Source organism: Colias eurytheme, chromosome 16 (genome assembly GCF_061535395.1).
Source record: "Colias eurytheme isolate Ceu_HAF_F1 chromosome 16, ilColEury1 Martin Lab GWU primary, whole genome shotgun sequence".
Lineage (NCBI taxonomy): Eukaryota > Metazoa > Arthropoda > Insecta > Lepidoptera > Pieridae > Colias > Colias eurytheme.
In genome coordinates, this window is record NC_142995.1 from 464,794 (window position 1) to 492,044 (window position 27,251).

The 27,251-nt window shown below is 35.7% G+C and overlaps 2 protein-coding genes across 2 annotated transcripts in view; one reads left to right on the plus strand and one right to left on the minus strand.

Annotated features, from left to right (window-relative positions):
* Positions 1-11,763: 11,763 nt before the first annotated feature.
* On the minus strand, positions 11,764-14,451 carry LOC149901514 (protein spitz-like). The gene has a single exon (XM_090110699.1). It carries the CDS (start codon positions 13,976-13,978, stop codon positions 13,445-13,447), a length of 534 nt encoding a protein of 177 aa, XP_089966825.1. The 5' UTR covers positions 13,979-14,451; the 3' UTR covers positions 11,764-13,444.
* A 949-nt stretch (positions 14,452-15,400) lies between these two features.
* Positions 15,401-27,251, plus strand: part of mrn (general transcription factor IIH subunit 4 marionette) — a 45,772-nt gene continuing 33,921 nt past the window's right edge. The window contains exons 1-9 of the mRNA XM_090110697.1: positions 15,401-15,678; positions 15,787-15,891; positions 16,171-16,302; positions 17,587-17,772; positions 18,127-18,199; positions 19,229-19,336; positions 20,119-20,202; positions 21,721-21,911; positions 22,563-22,677. Coding sequence (XP_089966823.1) covers positions 15,521-15,678; positions 15,787-15,891; positions 16,171-16,302; positions 17,587-17,772; positions 18,127-18,199; positions 19,229-19,336; positions 20,119-20,202; positions 21,721-21,911; positions 22,563-22,677 — 1,152 coding nt within the window. The 5' untranslated portion in view covers positions 15,401-15,520. The remainder of the gene's footprint in view (positions 15,679-15,786; positions 15,892-16,170; positions 16,303-17,586; positions 17,773-18,126; positions 18,200-19,228; positions 19,337-20,118; positions 20,203-21,720; positions 21,912-22,562; positions 22,678-27,251) is intronic.

The following is a 27,251-nucleotide window of genomic DNA, read 5'->3' on the forward strand; positions in this document are numbered from 1 at the left end:
TTACTATAAGCTGTTCCGCAGTTTCAGCCGCGTAACTCCGCTCCTGTTGGTCTTAGCGTGATGATAATATATAGCCTATAGCCTTCCTCGATATCTTACCCAACACCGAAATAATTTTTCAAATCGGACCAATAGTTCCTGAGATTAGTTCGTTCAAACAAACAAACTCTTCAGCATTATAATATTAGTATAGTATTCATATTATACCTTAGCGGCTAGTACAAACACTACTATTAAGATTGAATGGCCACTAAGATCTAGGAGACGCCGCCCTCCCACACGCTTCCTGCACAGGAAGTTACGTAATACTCCACATTTCGACAATTATTTGCAAAACATCTATCATTACTGTTAATGACTAAGTTACCGTGTTAGGGCTAATACATGTTTATTATACTTAAGTATTTAATTTATCTTAAGTGCAACGGAATTGGATTGGTTTATAATTTAATAAAGTTAGACTCTTATTGAGCAATAAAAATGAATGTAACGTACAGCATCGTTCAAAAGTTAAAAAAAAATGTACATTTGTATAAATTAGTTATATTCACATAAGTATTCACATAAAAATGAGCTGTCTCACTCTTGATGAATAGTGCAAATTGAGGTAGGTACGAAAAAAATTGTAGGAATTATGTTACGCATTTTAACCAATTTATCAAGAAATGAACAACGTACAAATTACTTGCTTACATATAAATATCACCAAATAACATAACGATACGATTATTCGTGAGATTATTCGATTATCCAATTGACATTAATGGCGGTTTGACACATCGCGTCACTTTGCGCGGGAAGCGTCGACATTACAGCAATAGATGGTAAGCAGGATGCCAGCGATTTGGTTCTATGATTCACGCGTCCTCGAGGTTTTGCTAAGAAAATTAGGGAAACGTTAAATCCCCTTTTTACTAGTAAATCCAAGTTTTCTTAGTTATCATGTTAAACCGCAATACAGCGTCATAATGTAGGTCATTTAGTATAAAGAACTTCCTTGACACCGTATTAATTTAAATTAGTTTGCAGTAGTAGTCTATATACTATCTGTGCTATCATCGTCATATATCGGTAGGTACTTTTAACATCTTTTCTCTATGTTAAAATGTATGCAGATATGTTGAATAATTTTTTCCCTTATTTGTCTTTAAAAATAACAATACAGTACCTAACCGTAAAAGATTATATGAACAAAATTATTTTAAGTTTTACGTTCAAACGAACTTTAAGCTTTTTATCAGTTTATACTTAGCTTCGAAACTTGATAAAGAATAAACAATGAATGAATGAATGAAAAATTATTTATTAAACATAACAAATTAGAGCGATACAAGTAATAAATACGTACAGAGGGCAGTCTTATCGCTGTGAGCGATTTCTGCCAGACAACCCGAAAAAAATAAGAATAGAATACCTAACTTATCTGATACGATCAATGAACTAGCATAAGTTCAACTAGTACACAGTGAAGCCTTCGTGTTCAACTCGGACGCACAGTGACGTCACCGGGACATATACGGAACCGTCTCCCACGCCTGATAATCTAAGTTTACGTTAGAGCCTCCAGGGTTGGCACGATGCTATTTTCCTTTTGATTTTTTTTTTGATGTTTGCATTGTTAAGAAGTCTATCCACAGTCCACTTTTCTATTAATATGCTCACAGTGAATAGGATGCTTTCTTCTCAATTATGCAAATAGATGAACAGATAAAATTATGGTTTTTCATATATAGACCACGTATACAAATATAGACCACGCAATGTAACTTATATTTTTTAATAGAAAGAAACAATAAAAGGTACTACCAATACGATATGTAAAAAAAACATCCATACAAATTCTCAAAGCTGCATAGTTTCCTTAAATACTTCTCACAAATCATCGACAACCCTGCCTTCCCCACGCGTGAGAGATTACCTCCACTGTTTGCACAGTTTGAAATCTAAATGGACGCATCACTCCGAGCCAGCGTACCCCGTACCATCGCATACTAAGGAAGAGCTGTGAAACCCTCACTGTGCTGGTCAAAGAACCGTAATGATTAAATAGTTTTGTCTTAATGTGTCTTATCTATCAGATATATTCAACGGGAGCCCTACAGAAGCACAATGATGTGGTTTTCTTTCGTATCTATACTTTAATATTATAAAGCTGAAGAGTTTGTTTGTTTGAATGCGCTAATCTCGGGAACTACTGGTCCGATTTGAAAAATTCTACAGAAGGAAGGCTACAGACTCTTAAGACACAGATAACAAAGGAGTTTTGTATTTTCTACTTTATAGTCTTTCTTTCAGAGATATTCAACCTGAGATCTGCATAGGCACAATACTGGTGTTTTCTGAAATATAAACAAAAATTACGTGAGTATTACCAGGGCAGTAAACTATGAGGATGCCTCTCTGTCCCTCTTTCAATTCAAAGTTACTGAAGGAATAAATCTGATTCAGTGTGCAGATAAATTGTGGAAGGATAATAAAATTATTACATTTTCCTAGACATTTTTAAAACACTTTTTTATCGGTAATCATGTATCATTCTGCGTCACGAGTAGATTAAGCATGTGTAACATGTGTCATCTGATAGTATACCGTCAGAATAACCTTAAAAGTAAAAACCACTTCATTACTAAATTATTTGTATTTATTTATGTGAATAATACACTTGTTAGATAGATTATTACGAATGAATAAGGATATATTATTATTATACTAAACTAATATTATAAATGCGAAAGTAACTCTGTCTGTCTGTCTGTCTGTTACGCTTTTCCGCTTAAATCTCTCAACCGATTTTGATGAAATTTGGCACAGACAATCTTTAGACCCTGAGAAAGAACATAGGCTACCTTTTATTGCGAAAAAACACCATGCGGGCGAAGCCGCGGGCGGAAGCTAGTCATATACATATAATACATATAACTTATTTATCAACTTAGACGTCTACCCACATGTTAATTACTCATGCTATACCATAGACTATAGAGTAAACAGGTAAAGTGAATTTAAAATCAATTTATAATCCATCCTAACCACAGATCCTAACTAACTAGGTTAAATAAATACCATAAGTAATCAAGAGATTATAAGAAACACTAAAACTTCTCTAATCCAACATTCATTTACAATCATACATGGAACAATTTTCTTGAAGTAGGTTAGCCTTATGTGTCCTGCCAGACCGAGACCCCCAGGACTCCTCGGTTCTATTGCAGATAGCAAAATACTAAAATACTAAATAGTACCTAATTACGTGAGTACTACACTAACACGATAAAAATGTTCCAAGTCATCAGGATAAGCATTACCTAGTAAATTATTTTATCTGTGGTTTTACCCAGTTTTTCGCGTTCCAAATTCACCCAATTTCCTCAACCATAACATTACCGCCATCCCAATGCAATTGAAAGGCTCACGACTGCTCTCAAAACGGTGCACGTGCGTAGCACTGTCACAGAATGGTTGCTCAAACTTAAACTGTTATAGACGTGCTCGGTGCTATTATACATAACCTTATTTGTATAAGGAACACAAGAAACAACAGAAACTTAGGAACTTGGATAATGAAGCTCTTTGCCATTATAAATATTATGAAAACTTTAATGTGTAAAAATTGACATGATTTAAAAGAGCAACTACAGAGTTTTTTCCTGGATGTTCTCTGTGAATACTACCTACCTTCCGAACTTGTGCAAAAGTGCTTCTTGAAGAAGTCTAGTTGAAAAAATAAATATTTAGTTTTGAATCAAATTTTCCGCGGGAATTCCGTTAATATTTGCAATCTATGGAGCATATGGACTCACAATAGTGACCTGATTGAACTAAAACAATCTGCTAAACAAACAAAAATATTATGTTTAGTTCTGTATTGTGATCGAGAAGTATCTAAACAGTCGGATTCCGGTCAAACAATGGTCTTATATAAGCAGACTAGATGTTGAACGTGACTTCGTTTGAAAAGAAATAAATTATTTAAAGAAATAATTTTACCTCATTTTGCTAGTGCTAGAAATCTATTTATTGCGCTTAGGGCCAGTTCAACGACTTGCTGGTAAAGTACTGTACTGTTGGTATTAGACATTTTTTGTCACAATTTTCTTCCAATCTTTTAGAACATATTCGGGGGGGAAAGGGTGGAAGATTTTACGAAATGAAAATATGTAGCTATACTGGCAGGAGGGATGTCACGGTCTAACGTCTAATAATAGGTATGTGTCTATCTTGGTAATTGGTATCATAATAAAACTCGTAAATCATTTAAAAATACATGACGTATCTAACTACTAACCTTACTAAAATCAGGTATTAAGCTCAGCCTGTATTTTTTACCTTACCAAATACGTATCTTTATCTAAATACATTAGCGAGAGACAACCAGAAATGTTCTTTTTTTTTATATAAATGGACTATGGCAATAGAAACTTAAAGAAAAAGAATGTCAAGTTACAGACAATTCGTATTTGGTTTATTCATTAGCATTTTAATTTCACTTTCTATATTTGTTTTGGACTGGTATAGCCTATTTGCTGAAATTGGCCATTAACATTTTATAGCGAATCATTCCTTACGTAAACATCTGTTGGCGTCACAATAGATAAATTTAATTGTAGATATAAAGCACAGAATAATTGTACTTACTATAACATTTATTGCGAAAATGCTTTTTGTATGAAACCGATTTTTCCAAAAAAGTAATGATTTTCAATAGTTCATTCGCAAATTCTTGCATTAAATGTAGGTAGCTTATTTCATTTACCATCTTTTTTTGACTGTTGTTACAATACGGTAATTTCATTTTATTCCTTTGTTATCTATGAGCCGTATGAGGTAACAAACTGATAAATTTGGCTTCGCACTATGGCATTTTATAATTACTAAAGCTTGAAATATTCTTTTGTATACGTAGTATATTATTTCTAGTCTGTGGTTCATCTAATCTGCATAGATTATAATCATGCGCAGACAATTGTAAATTAAAATATTAACGGTATTAATGAACGAAATGACTTTTTAATTTAAAGATATTTTCTTAGCTTTGATACAAGTTTTATTTCATAGTTTGGTAATAAAAGGATACACAGCACTGTTATTTCAACCTTATTTAAATTATAAAAACTCCGTGTTAATGATTTTTATTGTTAAATTATTTAAATTAACGTCTTAAAATTTTATTACTTTTAATTGATGTTAATTATATTTTATTACTTTGAATATATTTTAAGTAAATAATTATTACAGAAGAGCCGCAGTGCTAAATGTAATTTTCATAATGAATAGGTTTATTCCTGGGTTAAATTTTAATTTCATTTTATATTAAAATAAATAAACGGCTTTTTTCTTACTATTTTAAATAACATTTCTAAGTAATAAGAATGCAATAAGAATAAATAATACATTATTATAATTATCTAAACAACAAAACACAAACACGTTTCATACACGCTCTCAAGTAGTTAGATATTTGTAACAATAGTTTTTAATAATTAATTACATATTCGACCTAATTTGTTTCAACATTGAGTGCATTGATATAATACAATAAGCATAAAACGAAGATTCACACCTAGGTACTTCTAAATCTTAGTATTTTAGTCAATTTTATTCTAAAATTTTCTAATTTTTACATGAAACTAGCAAACCGGGCGAACTCCGTTTTTCCACCAGAGATACCTTTTCTTTGCTATAAACCTCACGGAGCCCGAGACCTTTCCAACGAATGCAAAAACGTGGAAATCAGTTCGTGCGTTCTGGAGTTATTGCGTTAGGAAGGAAAAATCGACTTATTTTATTCTGGGTCCTCTGCCTCTCAGCTTCCGTTCATCGCTGCTTTTTGGTACACCCTGTATATGTATGTATCTATTTATATAGTTATATTATGTATGTATATGTGTATCTATGTTTATGTATATTTGTATGCTTATATATTATATATATATTTTAGTAGTATTTTTTCTGTTTTTAGTGCACTTTGCCCTGTTTATTTTATTACTTTTGCACTGCGTCTCCTTGTCCACCAGGTTGTCTGGAAGAGATCGCTGTCTGAGCGATAAGACCGCCTGTTGTGCTCTTTTATTAACAATGTATTGTGTCCTTACTTGTACTTTTCTCTGTGGTGCACAATAAAGTATTTTTGTTTGTTTGTTTGTTTATTTTTATAACTATATAAAAAGAAGAAGAGAAGATTATCCTTTACTTACAAGTTGTAGATTTCTTGTAAAAGATTAGCGGAAAAACTATACTGAACCGATTTAGCTCGGACTTATGTCTTATTTTCATTCTATTAAAACGTAAGCGAATACTGAATACACAGGAAGAAACCAGTAGGTAAAAAACAGATTATCCATATGACCTGTTTATATACAACATTTTCTTCAATTAAATCATTTTGCATACAATTACGCGACAAAGCTTCCGTCAAGAAAATCATTTCCCACGGCGATACGATCGGCCATTTCACATGCGTTTTGCGACAAATGTAAACGTTTCTTATTACTAAATAACTATATAAGTACATAATAGCTTTGTAAGTTACAGAAGAGGTGCTACAGCCAGGTCCGGGATTCAAAGGTAAGTGCAAAGTAAGTACCTATGCAGAATAGTTAACAGTACTGCCTATAACCTGTGCTATAACTGTTAAAATTGTTCTAAGAATACATTGATGATGTTATAAAATAAGAATATAGTTAGTGGTGTGATTTTTTTATTTATTTTAATTATGAAGTTAATAGACGAAGTTTACAGATTTGACAATTATATTTTAGGTCAAGTAAAGAGCATCCAACTTAAAGGAATCATTCCAAAATCATCTTCGAAATATAGCACTGAAACCTAAATAGTAAATACCTAATCCCGCATTGTTGTCTGACTATTCTGCAAAGCATGCAAAACTACTATATCTTCTAAAAAACTTTAAAAATTAAACCATACCCATCTATTAAAACTGCGATGCTCTATGCTCTTTTGTCCCTTACGCTAATCGATATTAGAGATCGTAATGATAAAATGAGATAATGACATGCAAGAGGTACTTCAAACAATAACGAAATGAAGCAGGTGACACGTGCGCTGCTTTTTTAGCCCACCCTTGAGTTGGTTTTTGCTTATAAAAAGTAAAAACCTGTACCTAACGTATGGTCAGATAGGTAGGAACTAATGAATTAAACTATAATTAAGTTCATTGTATTTTGTAAAACTTATCTACATATTCAATTTGACTGATAATTCTAACTGCCAAAGATCAATGCTATCTGACTCCTCAGCAATCAGCTTTTTAATATGGAGAATATGTACAATATTTATTTTTTGCTATTTCTATAGTGTTGTAATATTTAAGATCTGCCCTGAACTGAGCGTATCTTTCTTTTTTTGTTGCTAATTCTGCTATTTAGTGAATTCTCGAGTGAATTTCGGTAACTGAATTCACATTATTTTGAAAATTGAGAGCTTATTGTCTAAGCCACAGGTCTAAGCCTACCATAGGTTTAAAAAAACATGGTGTTTCAAAAACCGAATGCTATTTTTTTTTTCATATCAGGCACCAAGGCACCTGTGCGTGACAGACTGTCACTTATCTGTCTCGTTGGAAGCCCATCTTCTGCTCGAGTGGCGCTTCCTGCGACAGATGGCGGCACGTGCGCACGCCACAGATGAACAATAAAAAAAATGTAGAATGTAGATACTTTGAATTTTGCACGGCTAATAAAGCATGAATAAACATGAACAATTTTGGATGTAGGCTCAAGCTTATTTTGACTTCACAGCATTGAAAATAATTGACTAAATATATTAACAAACGATGGTTCAATTAATTATTAGAACGCTTTAATAACTGCTCAGTTAAATGAGTTTGCGTTAATCGAGATTCGAGTCCAAATTTTGACACACCTTTTTATTTGTTTTTCCTCATTCCTCATTTCTCAGCCATGCCGCCATAATGTATCTCGATGAAACGTCGTCACAGCAGTTAATTGTAAAAATTGATCTGTATTATAGTATTATACAATTTTCAGTCCTTGCTCCATATAAAATGTACTTACCTATTTGTCGATGACATAATAAGAAAAATTACGACAAAATGGAAAAATAATAGAATTACATCATACTTAAGTATATCACGATACAAATTTTTAATTAATTGCTGTATAATGAAATAGACACATGCTATACAAACCTCATCACAGAACTTTTTGCTATAAGAAAACAACATACCTAATATTAGGTATGTACCTATACACTGTAAGTGCGAGCTCCAAGCTGGCTAGTATATTCCATAGAGAAAAGAAATACTAGTAGGTACATCCAGACAATAAAAACTTTATAAAAACATTTAGGTATATAGACATTCTCCTGAGGCACACCTGCTAAGCTAGACTCTAGGAATCTATAGCACGCATTTATTACTTTTTATCTATAAGTTTAGAAACATGTTCCAGCTGTAATTATATTTGTTCGTATCCTGATTCCTGACTCCAGGCTTTTATTGAATGACATTTTAGTTTAGAAAAACATGTTATTTGTTGCAGTTAGCATACGGAAGTAAATGCAATTTATGCGCTACAATAAACATCTTTTTTTGTAATGTCTTTTAATTATATAATTACATATCATGAAATAATAGAAGGCTGAAGGTAAGTAGGTATTAGGTAGTTAGAAAACAACTTAGTGCATATTCAAGCTAACCTCATTAACGGCTGGACAGATTTTAACCCAATTTCCACTTTCGGATATGATTTTGAGTAAGTATTTTACTGATGCTACCAGTTTCTTTTATTAAATATAAATTATAATTTATTTTAAACGTACACATTATAATTTAACTTAAATAAATAAAATACCTACTTTCGCACGCCACCCGCACTCAATAATACGAAAAATTGGTAAAACTGCAACATTTACATAAATGATGTCATTACCGCATATTATTTGAAAGTAAAAAACTTGTCATACCTACGTTAAGTATTTGTTAATGAATGAAGATAAACCGTTGCCTCGGAACTTCGGTGACATAATTTAATAAAACATCCCAGTAGAAGCACTCGTACAACCGACCACGGCACCACGCTTGACTTCCACTAAAACGTTCACGCGATATTCTCCTCTTTGTCTTTTAGATTATAAACTATAATCGCGTGATTGTATTAAACCATTGTCACGGCTGTAGGGTAGTTGGAAGATTTTTGCAGAGTATAATGACAAAGTGGGACGTACACGTAGGCATGTTAATTGGACGCAATGACCACTGCCCGCTAACCATAAAGAGTGCAGCGTGGGCCGCGCGACGTACCGTCTAAAACTACAACCAAAAATTAGACCCCTGGTTTTACTCGACGGCGCGTAACTTCGTCTATGATTACAGAGCACGCGGGGGGCGCGGAGGGTCACCTTACGCTGGTTATACTTGATGAATGTCTCAAAGCCTGTCTCGCTTTGATGTGTTCATTCACTGATTTGTTCGCAGTCGTAATATTAATATTGTATCTTATACTTCGGTTTAACGATTGTTAATTTTTAGGACATCAAGCCTTATTTATGTTAGGCGCATGACGTTATGATGTTCAATTATTAGTAATGTTTGAATGATCTTTGATAGTTTTGTACCTACATCTCAATTTTACGTTTCTGTTTCTAATAGGTAGGTATAAGAGGGTTCGAGTCTCGAGGTACCTATAAGATTTGTAAATTTGGATGAACTTTAATATTAAAACATTTGATTTGATTCCCTTGATAATAAATAATTTTACTACCTACCTAGTTACTTACCTGTTAAAATTTTATTATTTTATGTGTCAATCTGAATCTAAAGCTTTTTTCTTCAGTAGGTAGGTACCATACACTCATCGTCCGAATTCCAAAGGAAATCTTAGCATGCAGCTAATCTATACTAATATCACAGTATTACAATATTATTTCCTACTAATATTATAAAGAGGAAAGGTTTGTATGTAGGTATGTATGGTTTTCACGCATAAACTACTGGACCGATTTTGATGAAATTTGGCACAGATAATCTTTAGACCCTGAGAAAGAACATAGGCTACCTTTTATTGCGAAATATGTACCACGGGCGAAGCCTGGGCGGACCGCTAGTCAATAATAAACAACAATGTTACAATTACTGAACATGTTACCTAACCGGACATAAAATGCATGCAATAATTCGCAACGTACACACAATTCCGTCAAAAACAATCATTAGTACAAAAATTAAAATATTATAAAAGAATGTATAAACAAATAATATAGGCAATCTAAGTTACGCAACAAGTGAAACGTTAAATATCTATGTGTCATGATTCCAATACAAACCTAGGTGTTTTTCTAAACGTTGGCTACTACATATTAATGTATTCAAGTAAATTACTCATAGTTAATAACACAATTATAGTGCACAACACAAATAATTTTCCTGTTACTGTTTAGTTTGTATCTACATGAAGTAAGATATTTTTTGAGATTACTCAACGAATACGAGTAAAATTTCGCCTAAAATGATAAAACAAAGGTATGCATATCGATATTACTAAATATTGTGTAACGACATTAAACTAGCACGTACGTTACATGCCAAATGACAAATCAGGCATAACGTTTGCCACACCGAGATAATCAGCTTAGAATTACATTGTTACGCGAATAAAAGACGTTCGAATTTTATTTAACCCTATTTACAACATCCTGCCTAATTCCGACAAAACAGCTATCACCGAAAGCGTTTTTAATCTTTAAAGCGGCGTCTATTTCGGTCGTTTGTCCATCGGGAACTTGCGATAGGTACACGGCTATTCCGGGCCGGGCAGGTTTTCGGGGAATGTCAACAAACCAACAGGCACTCATTCAATGAACTCTAGCTAGCGACGCCGGTGGCGGACCGGTCCATGTACCTATTCATAAAAATATGCTCCCAGACATTGAATGGACTCGTCGTCAGCCACTTTTTCTAGGTCTTAACGTCGCGTCGTAAGGAAGGGATCACGTTTTCTGGTCACACTTCTTAGAGATTATTGTTGACTGAAAACCAGATTCGATTGATGCGGTCACAGCTTCTATAGAGCGATACTTTACAAAGATCCATTCAATTTCTCTTTTGCTTTATATTTAAGTAGGTAATCACTATTGTTATAGATATTTATATTGTTCCGAAAAAACGTAACAATAAATAGTTAGAACATAAATTGTTGAAAGAGATTTGATTTCGTTAACAGAATTAATTGAATTAAGAGAAAACGCGTGCAGTTGTATCTTGTAACCGATACACATATTATTTTATTAATTTTAATGGGCCATTAATCAATTTCACGGTGTAAGCGTTATCTTGCAATTGATTTATTCTCTAAAGTTATAAAATATGGACTAGAAAAGCTAATTATGTTTTGTTTTGTAAACACATTGTCTACAATATCGTAACAACAACATAGATAAAATCATGATAAAATTATACTTTATAAAAATTCACATTTAGTATTTAAAATAGAAATTATTGGTACTTTTGATATTTTTAATTTACTGTAAATATGTTTGTGACGGTTATCAATACACATTTTTCATGCATTCAAGATTATTCAATATTCACTTTTAAAACTCAGTAAATCTACACCTTCAAACATGATGAAAATCAATTAACAAGTGATGTACAGAGTTTTTTAAAGCAGGTCAAGATTGTGAGAAACAATTTGAGTTAAGATATTTTTGGAATTTTATTTAGTCTGGCAGATCTTTGATAAAGTATTTAATTGTGATGTTCGAGACGGTGGGAATAAAAAGCATTAGTAAAGATTTAGTTTCATATAATTTTCTTTTAACAAATGATCAATAGAAAACTGTATAATTAACAATGTATCATCTTAACAGATATTTCAAAATTATTAGTGATGTAGGTAATATTTTACATATACTTTGGAATGTTATATAAACAATCTCATATGAATTGATACAATACAATATGATACACAATATTCAATTTGTTTCGGGGACCTGATCTACCGGTATTACAAATTGTCATTACATGTGAAAGCCATAAATGGTAGAATGTTCTAAAGTAAAAACAACCAATACACCAGATCCCACGTCGCTGTCACAGCCCATTAACAAATTTGCTATATTTTTGCGTCATTCCCTCAGTGCAAATCACCACAATATACAGACAATTACATAGACTTCACATTTTATTGGCTACAATTAATTATTATTGATTTAAATTCCATAAATCGTTACAATTTCACATTACACATAAGAGATTATTGAATTATATAGAGAATAGCATGAAGCGAGAAGAAATTGGTAATTTCACATTGAGGTCATGACATTTTATGCACCATCCAATGTTTTACGATTTTTACAATTAATGAGATTCATAATGAGATTACATGGGGCATGATAGTGTGGCCGTGCTTAGCAAGGTTTAATGAATGCAACCATTAACAAGGCAAATTCTGTGCGGCTGATCATTGAATTTTTAACTAAATAAAGCAGTCAATAAATAAATGTTTATAAATATCTAATAAATACCTACAGGGGCTATATTTACAAGAAGCCTTCTCATTAAGGGCAGGTTTCCACCATTAAACGAATATAATACAGCTCTATCCCAGTGGGATATCAGGTATAAATTAAAAAATAAAGTAAAGCTGCAGGCTTAACATGTATTACAAAATAATACTGACACCAGTAAAAATCTCTAACCGTGATGGAATGTGCTACAGCAATAGGAACTGAGCTACTCGCTGCCTCACAAGCATCCCAATTCATTACAATACTATCTGTATACAACAAGTAATAAATACAAGTAACATCGATTTACAAATATCAAGAGATAACAGGGCCACGGGACACCCGGCCCATCAAAAACTTTGCTGTTCTTTGCAATACACAAAGAACAGCTTTCCTTCAGGGTATAGATACATTATCTATTGCGAGTATAAGTGCTCATGACTTTACAATAATGCCCATTTACTAAACATTTGCTACAATACAAAACAATAACATGCAGTGGAACCACAGGAATCCATCGTGGTGGCCACTCTGTCGCAACTACCACGATGGATCTTTCATATTGAATTCTAATAAGAAATTAGACATTGCCACATGGACTGAACACATCCAGCCCAGGCAGAGGGAATATAACCTGTTATACAATCCAACAATACAACATAACAACTTCTATGAGCGAGTAGCATATAGGTACATGGTCGTCGCCGTTCTCACTAGTCCAACACACGTCAACGGAACCGTTTCACAATCACAGCTGGAGGGACTGGAATTTGACAAACTGCAACTCCCGAACGTTACGGTATATACAAAAGAAATTCCTCAGAAATAAATTATATGCTCCGTAAAATAATTATCACATAAATTTTTATCTCCCGTTCGATCCACACTTAACACGTAATCTAACTATATGTACACGAAATATGAACAGGTCGCTCGACAGAGTCCTCGGCGGCTAGGGCGGCTAGGGCGGCGCGGGCGCGCACAGGTGCACGGCCCCGCGCGGCGCCGCCACGGCCACCAGGTGCACCTGGCCGCGCTCCGCCGCCGCGGGCGGCGCCTTGCCGCGCCGGTGCAGCCGCACCCACGCGCCGAAGCAGACTAGAATCGCCAGGAACACGGCCACCGTCGCGCCGCCCGCTATCGACGCCGTCTCCATCATGAGCTGCCGGCTCGTCAGCACGTACGAGTCGTCCAAGTCCTTGAACTCGCATCGCGGCCCCACGAAGCCGCTCCGGCACTCACAGTTATAGATGGGACTGTCCGAGATCACCACCGTGAAACACACTCCGCCGTTGAGGCAGTAGTACTCCGAGTAGTCCGGCTCGCACTTGAAGATGGGGAAGGTGACGTTGAGGCGCGGCTGCGGCTGCGGCTGCGGCGGCGGGCGCTGCGGGCGCGCGGGCCGCGCCGGCCGCTTGCTGATCGAGCTGGAGCAGGCGCCCGCCAGCGCCCAGGCCGCCGACACCACCGCCCACCACACTACCAACGACTGCATTGTCCGCTCGCTCCGGACTCTCGGCGCTCGCGGTACGTGCACGATTTTGACATTGGACGGTGACTTATACGAAATCCGAGAGGCGATGACATGACCGCTTTCGAATTTCGAACTCGAACCCTTCGCTCGTATCCGCGTCGGCGGTCCGCCCAGACATGTTTCCTGTGTCAACTTTTTTTACGTCGACGATCACTCGCTCATGACGGAGGCGCGGTTTCTACGAGCGCCCGAGATATCGCATCGATCCCACCGCGGGCATGTCGAAAGTGAAACACTCGATTGAATTAAACACTGAATTCGTATTTAAAGATTATTCACGGAGCACATACACACAATGTCCCGTTCGAAAGTTTACACACAAAATGGTGCTTAGCGGAACGAAACCGCACTGCGCTCGACGAGTTGTCTATACACGACTGATGGAAGGCGTCTACTGCATCCGCCATCTGCCGACGAGAATGAATGCGGTGAACTCGGACGCGTTGCGTTTGTGTGCGCCGCCCATCTGTATACGGGTTTGTTAGTGTGTGCACGCACAATATAAATGTGTGAGTATACTTTTTTCTTTTGTATGGGACAAAGAGATTAAAAAAATCCCATTGGTATAGGCTTATAAAGTACGCCTGTACCCACTGTGTTATTTTTATGCCAATTTGAACTCTATAGCTGTAAAGCTTTTTTGTGAGTTACGTATTTCTCGTTTAGATTTTATAGAGTACCTTTCTTTAAAGTTTATACAAAGTTTAATAACCGTGCTCAGGTAAATGGTAATATAAATTTAAACCATTAAGTATTCTAGGAGACACTTAGATCATTAATGATCTATGGGGAGACATCTCAATTATATCAGATGTAGAAACAAGTATGTATTAAAAATAAAATTACCTAGGTAGTGTATTTAGATCATTAGAAATATGCTCCCTACTAGTTAATAACCACAGTTTATAACTTGATAGGGAGTTTGGAAAATGACTTTGTGTTATAAATATCAAGTTTCATTTTATCTTCTGTTTTTCCTATTTGTAGACATAGAATATGTGAAAGTATTATTAATGTTTTAACTTTTTTTATTGTATTTTTTGCAAAAAATAGAGTGATTTGAAGAAAAATAGAAGTCAAAGATTTTTTTACTTCTTGTTTATTAAACAAAAAATATATTCTTATGACTTTATAAAGATATTATGTTAAATTGCATTTTTCTGTTAATAGGGATCTTAGAAATATTTTATAATATCTATGTTTTTAAACCATTTTATTAAAATTACATAGAACTATGTCCACTGTGCACTTTTACGCTCATTTCTTACGAAGCAAAAAGATGAAAGTTAAAATATAAAACATAACTTTGTTTATGGTATTGGCGCATCACTAATATTTCCGGTTTTTGACATTAGAAGTGACACATGACAGTCAACTGGCAGTTTACCGTATGTCATCCAATTGAAGATGACGGCGGCGGTTGTGTGCTTTAATTACGGTCTATTATTGTTTTTATTTTAATAAACAAATTTCCACTTTGAATGAAAGCAAAACTATTGAAATATGAGTAAGATGTCGGAGTCCTCAAAATCAAAGTCTCTTAATTCAAACACCACTCCAACTTTGCAATGTAAAGATCTGCACGAATATCTAAAAAGTCGTTCTTCACAATTTTTGGATACTTTATACAATTATCCAACAATTTGTTTAGCAGTATATAGGTAAAGATATTATGAAACATTGTACTTATTATTACTATAATATCTGATACGTTTACTGGACATTTTCTTTTATTTTTGTAGATAAAAACAGGTTATGTTGTTTTTCAGAGAGTTACCAGAATTGGCTCGTCATTTTGTTATACGACTTCTGTTTGTCGAGCAGCCGGTACCACAAGCAGTGGTAGCGTCTTGGGTTTCACAAACACATGCCAAGTAAGTTAATGTGTAAAATTTTTGGTAATAAGTACATCAAAATGTTATCTTATGTTCCCATCCATACTATAGCATGTAAGCTTAGAGAAGTAATAATTCAGTGTTAAAATTATCCACTTACTATTTAGTGCTTTATATTTGTGTTTATCTCATAACTATTTAACTTTTCTAGACTTGAAAAATACTCTAAGAATAGATAAGCTTTTAAATTTTTTATTGATAAAAAAGTACTTAATATTTATATTCTATGATATAATTTACACTAAATTTTTCTTGCAGAGAACAGAGCAAAGCAAGTGAAGCTCTGTCGGAACTGTCCGTGTGGCATGAGGCGCCCATACCTGGTGGTCTACCTGGCTGGCTGCTCTCGCAGTCTTTTAAGAAAAACCTAAAAGTAGCGTTATTAGGAGGGTAAGACAGCAAACTTATGTTCATAAATAATAAAGCATTACTCTTAATCCTAAAGAGCTCAAAAGATTTGTCGGTCATTGGCAATTTATTATTTAATTCAAATTCAAATCATTTATTGCATATCAATATTTGTACATACATATTAGCAACCTTATGCAGGTATTTCAATACAATAGGTCATATATTTAAATCACATCATATTATTATCACATACATTTAAATTTTACAAGAATCAGATTAAGAAGTGGTTGTAGAAGTGAGTTTGTAGATTCACAGGATTATTATTAATTAACAATATTAATTTCATTCGCCAAAATTGGTATACTGAGTACAGGCTATAAATAATTTAGAATATTAAGTGATTTATACAAAACTGATTTAAAATCTTGATACTCTACATGACATTCCTTTTTTAATAAATACTTTGGATTTAAAGATTTCAGAACACTGAACTCCAATTTGTGATATTCTACATAACATATTGTTTGACATAACTTTTGATTTAATATTTGTGTGGTAATAGTAGTCACTGTTACCTGTCAGAACATGCTTAGCTGTCGAATACTGTAAAATGCCGCTTTCCTTTGAATCGTGGCGCATTCGTACGAATCGTGCCTAGGGGCTCGGACGTTGTTTATATGACGTTCGACCCAACTACCCTCACATTGCTAATAGTCGTTGACTTGCTGCGATTTGTTATCAACTACCTGCATCAATTAGGTAGCTGTGTAGAATCGCGGTACATTCTTATTACATTCAAACGAATGTTTAGCCCGGCCTCGCGTGTTATTTCTAACAATACATAAACATTGAAAGTTGAAAAACTCACATACAAACATCTGTAAATTTATTTATACCTACATTATCATCTGAAATATTATGTATCTATTCAAAATTAATTTAAAACTTTTTATTTAAACATAATATTCTAAACTTTTTGACGTGACAACGTCTTATAATTCGATAAAGCCGGCTGCATGCACGAAAAAACATGACTCATGCGGCGTTACCTCGCTCTGAGGCGTTCCGTAAGGCTTGAAGTGCGAGCGAGAGCGCGGAACGAGCGACAAAGAAGCACAATCGTACGTTGTCACGTTCAACTATCGTCAGTAAACCGACTTTACAGACAACCAATTTTTTGAAGTGAAACTTCTTTATCGGGGTTGGACAAAAATTTAGTGTAACATTTTTGCGTTACGCCATACTCGTGACATTTTTAAGGTCATAAAGAAGTTTCACTTCTTACGTGTGTACTCTAGTACACGCATACTTTTTTTTTTACAGCGGTAGACCATGGAGCATGTCACAAACCCTGGAGCCGGACGGCAAAGCCCGAGACGTAGCGTTCCTGGACGCATACGCACTGGAGCGGTGGGAGTGTGTGCTGCACTACATGGTGGGCAGCCAGCAGACGGAGGGCATCAGCGCTGATGCTGTGAGGATCCTGCTGCACGCCGGTCTCATGACCAGGTAAGCAAGAAGTTATATAAGTAAAAATTTATATATAAAAAAATGTATCCCAAAATGTGTTGGTAAGCGCATAACTTGAGAACGGCTGAACCGATTTCGATAATTCTTTTTTTATTATATTCCTTGAAGTACTAGGATGGTTCTTATGTAGAGAAAACGTAAATATGTACCATGGGCGAAGCCGGGGCGGAACGCTAGTTTATATAAAAATGCAGGAGCGGGGCCATGCGGGTAAAACCGCGAAGCGCAGCTAGTAATCATTAAAATACATTCACTATTGAGATGTGTAAGTGAAACAATCTATACTACTGCTAACTAAAAAATAATTAATAAAAAATATATGTTTCTTTCCAGAGATGCTGAAGATGGTTCTGCGGTGATCACCAAAGCAGGTTTTCAGTTCCTTCTACTAAGCACTGCTAAACAGGTATAAATAAATATATATTTAATTCTATGAAAAAAGGATTCAAATTGAGCTGGGAAAAATATTTAAAATATATAGCCTACAAGCTTCCACCCGCGGCTTCGCCCGCGCGGTGTTTTGATAAAAGGTAGCCTATGTTCTTTCTCAGGGTCTAAAGATTGTCTGTGCCAAATTTCATCCAAATCGGTTGAGAGGTTTAAGCGGGAATGCGTAACAGACAGACAGAGTTACTTTCGCATTTATAAGATTAGTAGGGATGTTAAATGCATATATGTATTTGCATTAGGTCTACAGGTGAACATTTTTTCGCTTCAATTCAATCCAAATAATTTTTTGTGCAATAAATTAAACTAGTATTGAAAAAGAACCGTAACTTTAAATTACATATTTGAGTGAATTTGTTGAACTTTAATTGAGTCATTCTCATCTTTATTGCATCAATTATTAAAACTGTGCAATTAGAAAAAATCCTACAGATTTTTCAAAAATCGTTGTATCTATGTGATAGAATATAATTTTGGTACAAACAATTCAACTACTAGTGTCGTGTGTGAAAATTGTCCTGAAATATTTATCATTTATTTATCATAGCGTTCCGCATTTATAATATTTTCTATTAGGATTAGTATTTTCTAGTGTTTGATTTTATGCGAGTATTATACATTTAGAACGTTTTCATTAGTCTCCCTGTGACCACGCTCGCTGCAAAGTGTTCGAAACGTCGGGAAAATAATATCACTACATTATACATAGTATAAAACAAAGTCGCTTTCTCTGTCCATATGTCCCTTTGTATGCTTAAATCTTTAAAACTACGCAACGGATTTTGTTTTTTTTTAAATAGATAGAGTGATTCAAGAGGAAGGTTTTAGTATATAATTTATTAGGTTTTAGACAAAGCGGACGAAGCCGCGGGCGGTAAGCTAGTAATGAATAAATAGCGTTTAAAATCCGTTGAAAATCGTTAATTTCGAAATTAGTAGGATTATTAGGTACATTTAAATGCTATAACAGACATTCACTATTATTCAGGTTTGGCTTTTCCTACAACACTATTTGCACACTGCGGAGAAAAGAAATTTGAGCTCGGCTGAATGTTTGGCGTTTTTATATCAACTCAGTTTTAGTACGCTGGGAAAGGTGAATATTTCACATTTTTATTATAATATTACTATTGTAATTTTGGTTAAAGCCAGGTCTTAAAAGTAGTTCTCGATCGTTATGATTTTATATATAAATCAAATTTCGTTACAATTATTCAGAATTCAGAAATAAAAAAAAAAATTATTTATTTATTACATTATTTAAATACATGAAAAAAAGCAGGTGTGCTGTTGTCAATTTTTATAGTACTTTCGATATCAGTAAAAAGTTTTTGATATCTGTAATAAATAATAATTACGGAATAATCGCCTGTGCAGACGATTACACCCTATACAGGGTGTCCCACTGTTGGTATACTAAGCTCAAAGGAGGTTATAGTTTTGCCTACGCTGAGTACGTAAAAATTACTTAAAAAATTCCAGACGCATTTTTTTTCCAAATAGATGAATTCTTAAAACTCTATGTGTACACCTCTAAGAAGCAGCCCTTCCATTTTTGCCACTAGCACGTGAGCTATCGTTTATGATTATGTTTTCATAGACAAAAAGCTCACATTAGAGAAGCGGTATATGACGGCTGCGCGAAGCTAGAGAAGAAAACATGGATTTTCAGGAAAAATTTATCAAAAATTTTTTGATGTAATTTTGTTGTTTATGTATTTTTTACGTGATCAGTGTAGGCAAAACTACACGTCCCTTCGCGCTTAGTATACCAATGGTGTGACACCCTGTATAATTCGATTTCAAATATTTATTTTTATTTCAATGCATTTCAAAATGTATATATATTTAAAAACTAAATACTATTATTATTTTCAGGATTACAGTACAGAAGGCATGAGCAATAATATGTTAGTATTTCTGCAACACTTGAGAGAGTTTGGACTTGTATATCAGAGAAAGGTATAAGAATTTTTTTTTATTTTTAAACTCATTTTTTTAATTCATGTAAGTGTTTATGAGTAATAACTTTTTTTATTAATTATTTTGGAATGAAGCTTCCACGTAAAAAAAATCGACAAGAACTCCAAAGGAAAAAAAAATAACATGATACAAATAAAATTGAATGTATTGGAGTTAGGTTTTATAGTCTAGTATATTTTGTCAAAAATACTATATTTTGTGTACAAATATTTAAACATTTTGTTCTGCTTTCCAACCTACAAATAAATTCACGTGCCAATAAGAAGCAAATTGGCGTTAAAAGGCAAAATCTTTTAAAGTTTTTTACGATTAAAAACTAGAGAACTGAATAATTTCCTCCTCGATTTCATGAATTCTGTCAAAACTGAACATTCAGAAAAATGAAGATTATCAATAATGATAAAAAAACTTGTTCGCCCATCCATCACAAATTCTTACTTTAAAATACATTGATTTCCAGCGCGAAATGGGTCTTTTTTACCCGACCTGACTGCCCAAAAACATAACCAGCGTTGAGAATGTTTATCTGTTAACCCTCTTTATCCCACATTTTTCTAACCGTGAAATGACTTCCATTTCGGAAAGCGGGTCAATTATACCAAACCTCATTTATTTATTTATACCTCATTACTGGAATTTATAATTATTATATTATATTATACTATTCATAAAGCATTTGAATGCTATAAAAACCTAAATATCACCCACCCATTAATGCTGAAACCACTTTCAATTCTAGCGCAAAGCGGGTCGTTTCTACCCGACCTTGCTCACATTGAACAACCTGACTCAAGCACCCTATCCTTCATTTTTCGATTTATTTCCCAAAAGATTTAATTCCAGCACAAAGTAGACATTTCTACCCTATCCATCCTACATTACCCGCATATCTAACCCCAAAAACATAAATTTCCAGCGCAAAGCGGGTCGTTTCTACCCAACCTGACTCGCATTAAACATCCCATACATTAAAGAAGTTATTGCCAAACCCACACTCTTACCCTAAAAAACTCCACTTTCCAGCGCAAAGCGGGTCGTTTCTACCCAACCCGACTCGCATTAAACATCCCTTACATTAAAGAAGTTATTGCCAAACCCTCACTCTAACCCCAAAAAACACTTCTTTCCAGCGCAAAGCGGGTCGTTTCTACCCAACCCGACTCGCATTAAACATCCCTTACATTAAAGAAGTTATTTCCAAACCCTCACTCTAACCCTAAAAAACACTACTTTCCAGCGCAAAGCGGGTCGTTTTTACCCAACCCGACTCGCATTAAGCATCCCATACATTAAAGAAGTAATTTCCAAACCCACACTAACCCCTAAACATAAATTTCCAGCGCAAAGTGGGTCGTTTCTACCCAACCTACTCGCATTAAACATCCCTTACATTATAAAAATAAATATAAAAAATTCTTTATTGACGTTGATTACATAATTACATTAAAGAAGTTATTTCCAAACCCTCACTCTAACCGCAAAAACATAAATTTCCAGCGTAAAGCGGGTCGTTTCTACCCAACCCGACTCGCGCTCAACATAACTTGCGTCAAAGACGGCATCACTCCGCTAGAAGCGGGCCGGCAACAGGGCTACGTGGTTGTCGAGAGCAACTACAGGGTGTACGGGTATACGCAGAGCACCCTGCAAGTTGCCTTACTTGGATTGTTCACGGAACTTATGTACAGGTAATAAAGAATTGTGGAACTACCCACAACAAAGTAAGAAAATTTGGCGAAAAATATCCTTGAAACTGTCGAAGTTAAACCAACTCTTTAAATGGCACCACATGCGGATCCTTGTATCGAATGTTCTGACAAGACATAAAAAATACAGTCTAGTTTAGAACATCCTCCATTTTTTAAATCAGTTGAAAACGACTCTTTAAAACTCAAACTCAAACATTTATTTATTCAATTAGACTTCTTCTAGAACCTTTGAATCGTCATTACATATTTTTTTTTACATTTATCACCTTTTTAAACATAACTCCAAAAGTCTTTAAACGCCTCTCATTTTTAAAGATTCATACATTAACTGTATAATAAATCATTGTAATATTCAAAACAAGTATGCAAAATGTTTTAGTAGCCTTTTTAAAGTGAAACTTTTATTACATCGTCTCAAACTTTTTGGTCTGTGTAGCGCATGTCGCGTGTATCGCGGCTGCCGAGTAGGTATACCTACTCGGCAGCCGACCGTCAGGCGACATGCGCTACACAAAGCAGTGTTCGGAACCGTTCGAACAGTTTCACTTTTACCGTGGTTTCATAAAACCACACAACATTTTTTATATTTATTTAATATTAAAAACAGATTATAATATCATTATCTATCAGGTTCCCGAACCTCGTAGTCGGCGTGATAACCCGCGAGTCAGTACGTCAAGCGTTCCGCGGCGGCATCTCAGCAGAACAGATCATCAAATACTTGGAACAGCACTCGCATCCACAGGTTAAATTATATAAAAGTATAGAAATATGGTATAAATTATAATATTTATTTAGTCTACAAACTCTTTAATGGGCATTCAACACATATTTCTTCGGAAAGCAGTTTCAGTAAGAATCAGCAATTTGTTTTAAAAGGTGTGTATAAACAGCAGCTCGCAAGCATGTCTCCATGTATAACTAGTATGTCTGCAGCTGTATATAACTACAGAGCATGTCTACATGTACAACTGGTATGTCAGCAGCTGTATATAACTACAGACCATGTCTACGTGTATAACTTATTTGTCAGCAGCTGTATATAACTACAGAGCATGTCTACGTGTATAACTGGTATGTCAGCAGCTGTATATACAGAGCATGTCTACGTGTATAACTCATCTGTCAGCAGCTGTATATAACTACAGAGCATGTCTACGTGTATAACTCATCTGTCAGCAGTGGTATATAACTACAGAGCACGTTTACGTGTATAACTCGTCTGTCAGCAGCTGTATATAACTACAGAGCACGTCTACGTGTATAACTCGTCTGTCAGCAGCTGTATATAACTACAGAGCACGTCTACGTGAATAACTCGTCTGTCAGCAGCTGTATATAACTACAGAGCATGTATACGTGTATAACTGGTATGTCAGCAGCTGTATATAACTACAGAGCACGTCTACGTGTATAACTGGTATGTCAGCAGCTTTATATAACTACAGAGCATGTCTACGTGTATAACTGGTATGTCAGCAGCTGTATATAACTACAGAGCACGTCTACGTGTATAACTAGTCTGTCTGCAGCTGTATACAACTACAGAGCATGTCTACGTGTATAACTGGTATGTCAGCAGCTTTATATAACTACAGAGCACGTCTACGTGTATAACTCGTCTGTCAGCAGCTGTTTATAACTACAGAGCACGTCTACGTGTATAACTAGTCTGTCTGCAGCTGTATATAACTTCAGAGCATGCCTACGTGTATAACTCATCTGTCAGCAGCTGTTTACAACTACAGAGCATGTCTACGTGTATAACTGGTATGTCAGCAGCTTTATATAACTACAGAGCACGTCTACGTGTATAACTGGTATGTCAGCAGCTTTATTTAACTACAGAGCATGTCTCTGTATATAACTGATCTGTCTGCAGCTGTATATAACTACAGAGCACGTCTACGTGTATAACTCGTCTGTCAGCAGCTGTATACAACTACAGAGCATGTCTTCGTGTATAACTGGTATGTCAGCAGCTTTATATAACTACAGAGCACGTCTACGTGTATAACTCGTCTGTCAGCAGCTGTATACAACTACAGAGCATGTCTACGTGTATAACTGGTATGTCAGCAGCTGTTTATAACTACAGAGCACGTCTACGTGTATAACTAGTCTGTCTGCAGCTGTATACAACTACAGAGCATGTCTACGTGTATAACTCGTCTGTCAGCAGCTGTTTACAACTACAGAGCATGTCTACGTGTATAACTGGAATGTCAGCAGCTTTATATAACTACAGAGCACGTCTACGTGTATAACTGGTATGTCAGCAGCTTTATTTAACTACAGAGCATGTCTCTGTATATAACTGATCTGTCTGCAGCTGTATATAACTACAGAGCACGTCTACGTGTATAACTCGTCTGTCAGCAGCTGTATACAACTACAGAGCATTTCTTCGTGTATAACTGGTATGTCAGCAGCTTTATATAACTACAGAGCACGTCTACGTGTATAACTAGTCTGTCTGCAGCTGTATACAACTACAGAGCATGTCTACGTGTATAACTCGTCTGTCAGCAGCTGTTTACAACTACAGAGCATGTCTACGTGTATAACTGGTATGTCTGCAGCTGTATGTAACTACAGAGCACGTCTACGTGTATAACTGGTATGTCAGCAGCTTTATATAACTACAGAGCACGTCTACGTGTATAACTCGTCTGTCAGCAGCTTTATATAACTACAGAGCACGTCTACGTGTATAACTGGTATGTTAGCAGCTTTATATAACTACAGAGCACGTCTACGTGAATAACTCGTCTGTCAGCAGCTGTATACAACTACAGAGCATGTCTTCGTGTATAACTGGTATGTCAGCAGCTTTATATAACTACAGAGCACGTCTACGTGTATAACTCGTCTGTCAGCAGCTGTATACAACTACAGAGCATGTCTACGTGTATAACTGGTATGTCAGCAGCTGTTTATAACTACAGAGCACGTCTACGTGTATAACTAGTCTGTCTGCAGCTGTATACAACTACAGAGCATGTCTACGTGTATAACTCGTCTGTCAGCAGCTGTTTACAACTACAGAGCATGTCTACGTGTATAACTGGTATGTCAGCAGCTTTATATAACTACAGAGCACGTCTACGTGTATAACTGGTATGTCAGCAGCTTTATTTAACTACAGAGCATGTCTCTGTATATAACTGATCTGTCTGCAGCTGTATATAACTACAGAGCACGTCTACGTGTATAACTCGTCTGTCAGCAGCTGTATACAACTACAGAGCATTTCTTCGTGTATAACTGGTATGTCAGCAGCTTTATATAACTACAGAGCACGTCTACGTGTATAACTGATCTGTCTGCAGCTGTATATAACTACAGAGCACGTCTACGTGTATAACTCGTCTGTCAGCAGCTGTATACAACTACAGAGCATGTCTTCGTGTATAACTGGTATGTCAGCAGCTTTATATAACTACAGAGCACGTCTACGTGTATAACTCGTCTGTCAGCAGCTGTATACAACTACAGAGCATGTCTACGTGTATAACTGGTATGTCAGCAGCTGTTTATAACTACAGAGCACGTCTACGTGTATAACTAGTCTGTCTGCAGCTGTATACAACTACAGAGCATGTCTACGTGTATAACTCGTCTGTCAGCAGCTGTTTACAACTACAGAGCATGTCTACGTGTATAACTGGTATGTCAGCAGCTTTATATAACTACAGAGCACGTCTTCGTGTATAACTGGTATGTCAGCAGCTTTATTTAACTACAGAGCATGTCTCTGTATATAACTGATCTGTCTGCAGCTGTATATAACTACAGAGCACGTCTACGTGTATAACTCGTCTGTCAGCAGCTGTATACAACTACAGAGCATTTCTTCGTGTATAACTGGTATGTCAGCAGCTTTATATAACTACAGAGCACGTCTACGTGTATAACTCGTCTGTCAGCAGCTGTATACAACTACAGAGCATGTCTACGTGTATAACTGGTATGTCAGCAGCTGTATATAACTACAGAGCACGTCTACGTGTATAACTGGTATGTTAGTAGCTTAATATAACTACAGAGCACGTCTACGTGTATAACTGGTATGTCAGCAGCTGTATATAACTACAGAGCACGTCTACGTGTACAACTCGTCTGCCAGCAGCTTTATATAACTACAGAGCACGTCTACGTGTATAACTCGTCTGTCAGCAGCTGTAATTAACTACAGAGCATGTCTACGTGTATAACTGGTATGTCAGCAGCTGTATACAACTACAGAGCATGCCTACGTGTATGACTCATCTGTCTGCAGCTATATATAACTACAGAGCATGTCTACGTGTATAACTGGTGTGTTAGTAGCTTTATATAACTACAGAGCATGTCTACGTGTATAACTCGTCTGTCAGCAGCTGTATATAACTACAGAGCACGTCTACGTGTATAACTAGTCTGTCTGCAGCTGTATACAACTACAGAGCATGTCTACGTGTATAACTGGTGTGTTAGTAACTTTATATAACTACAGAGCACGTCTACGTGTATAACTCGTCTGTCAGCAGCTGTATACAACTACAGAGCACGTCTACGTGTATAACTGGTATGTCAGCAGCTTTATATAACGACAGAGCATGTCTACGTGTATAACTGGTATGTCTGCAGCTGTATGTAACTACAGAGCACGTCTACGTGTATAACTGGTATGTCAGCAGCTTTATATAACTACAGAGCACGTCTACGTGTATAACTCGTCTGTCAGCAGCTTTATATAACTACAGAGCACGTCTACGTGTATAACTGGTATGTTAGCAGCTTTATATAACTACAGAGCACGTCTACGTGAATAACTCGTCTGTCAGCAGCTGTATACAACTACAGAGCATGACTACGTGTATAACTGGTATGTCAGCAGCTGTATATAACTACAGAGCACGTCTACGTGTATAACTGGTATGTTAGCAGCTTTATATAACTACAGAGCACGTCTACGTGAATAACTCGTCTGTCAGCAGCTGTATACAACTACAGAGCATGTCTACGTGTATAACTGGTATGTCAGCAGCTGTATATAACTACAGAGCACGTCTACGTGTATAACTGGTATGTTAGCAGCTTTATATAACTACAGAGCACGTCTACGTGAATAACTCGTCTGTCAGCAGCTGTATACAACTACAGAGCATGTCTACGTGTATAACTGGTATGTCAGCAGCTGTATATAACTACAGAGCACGTCTACGTGTATAACTAGTCTGTCTGCAGCTGTATATAACTACATAGCACGTCTACGTGTATAACTGGTATGTTAGCAGCTTTATATAACTACAGAGCACGTCTACGTGAATAACT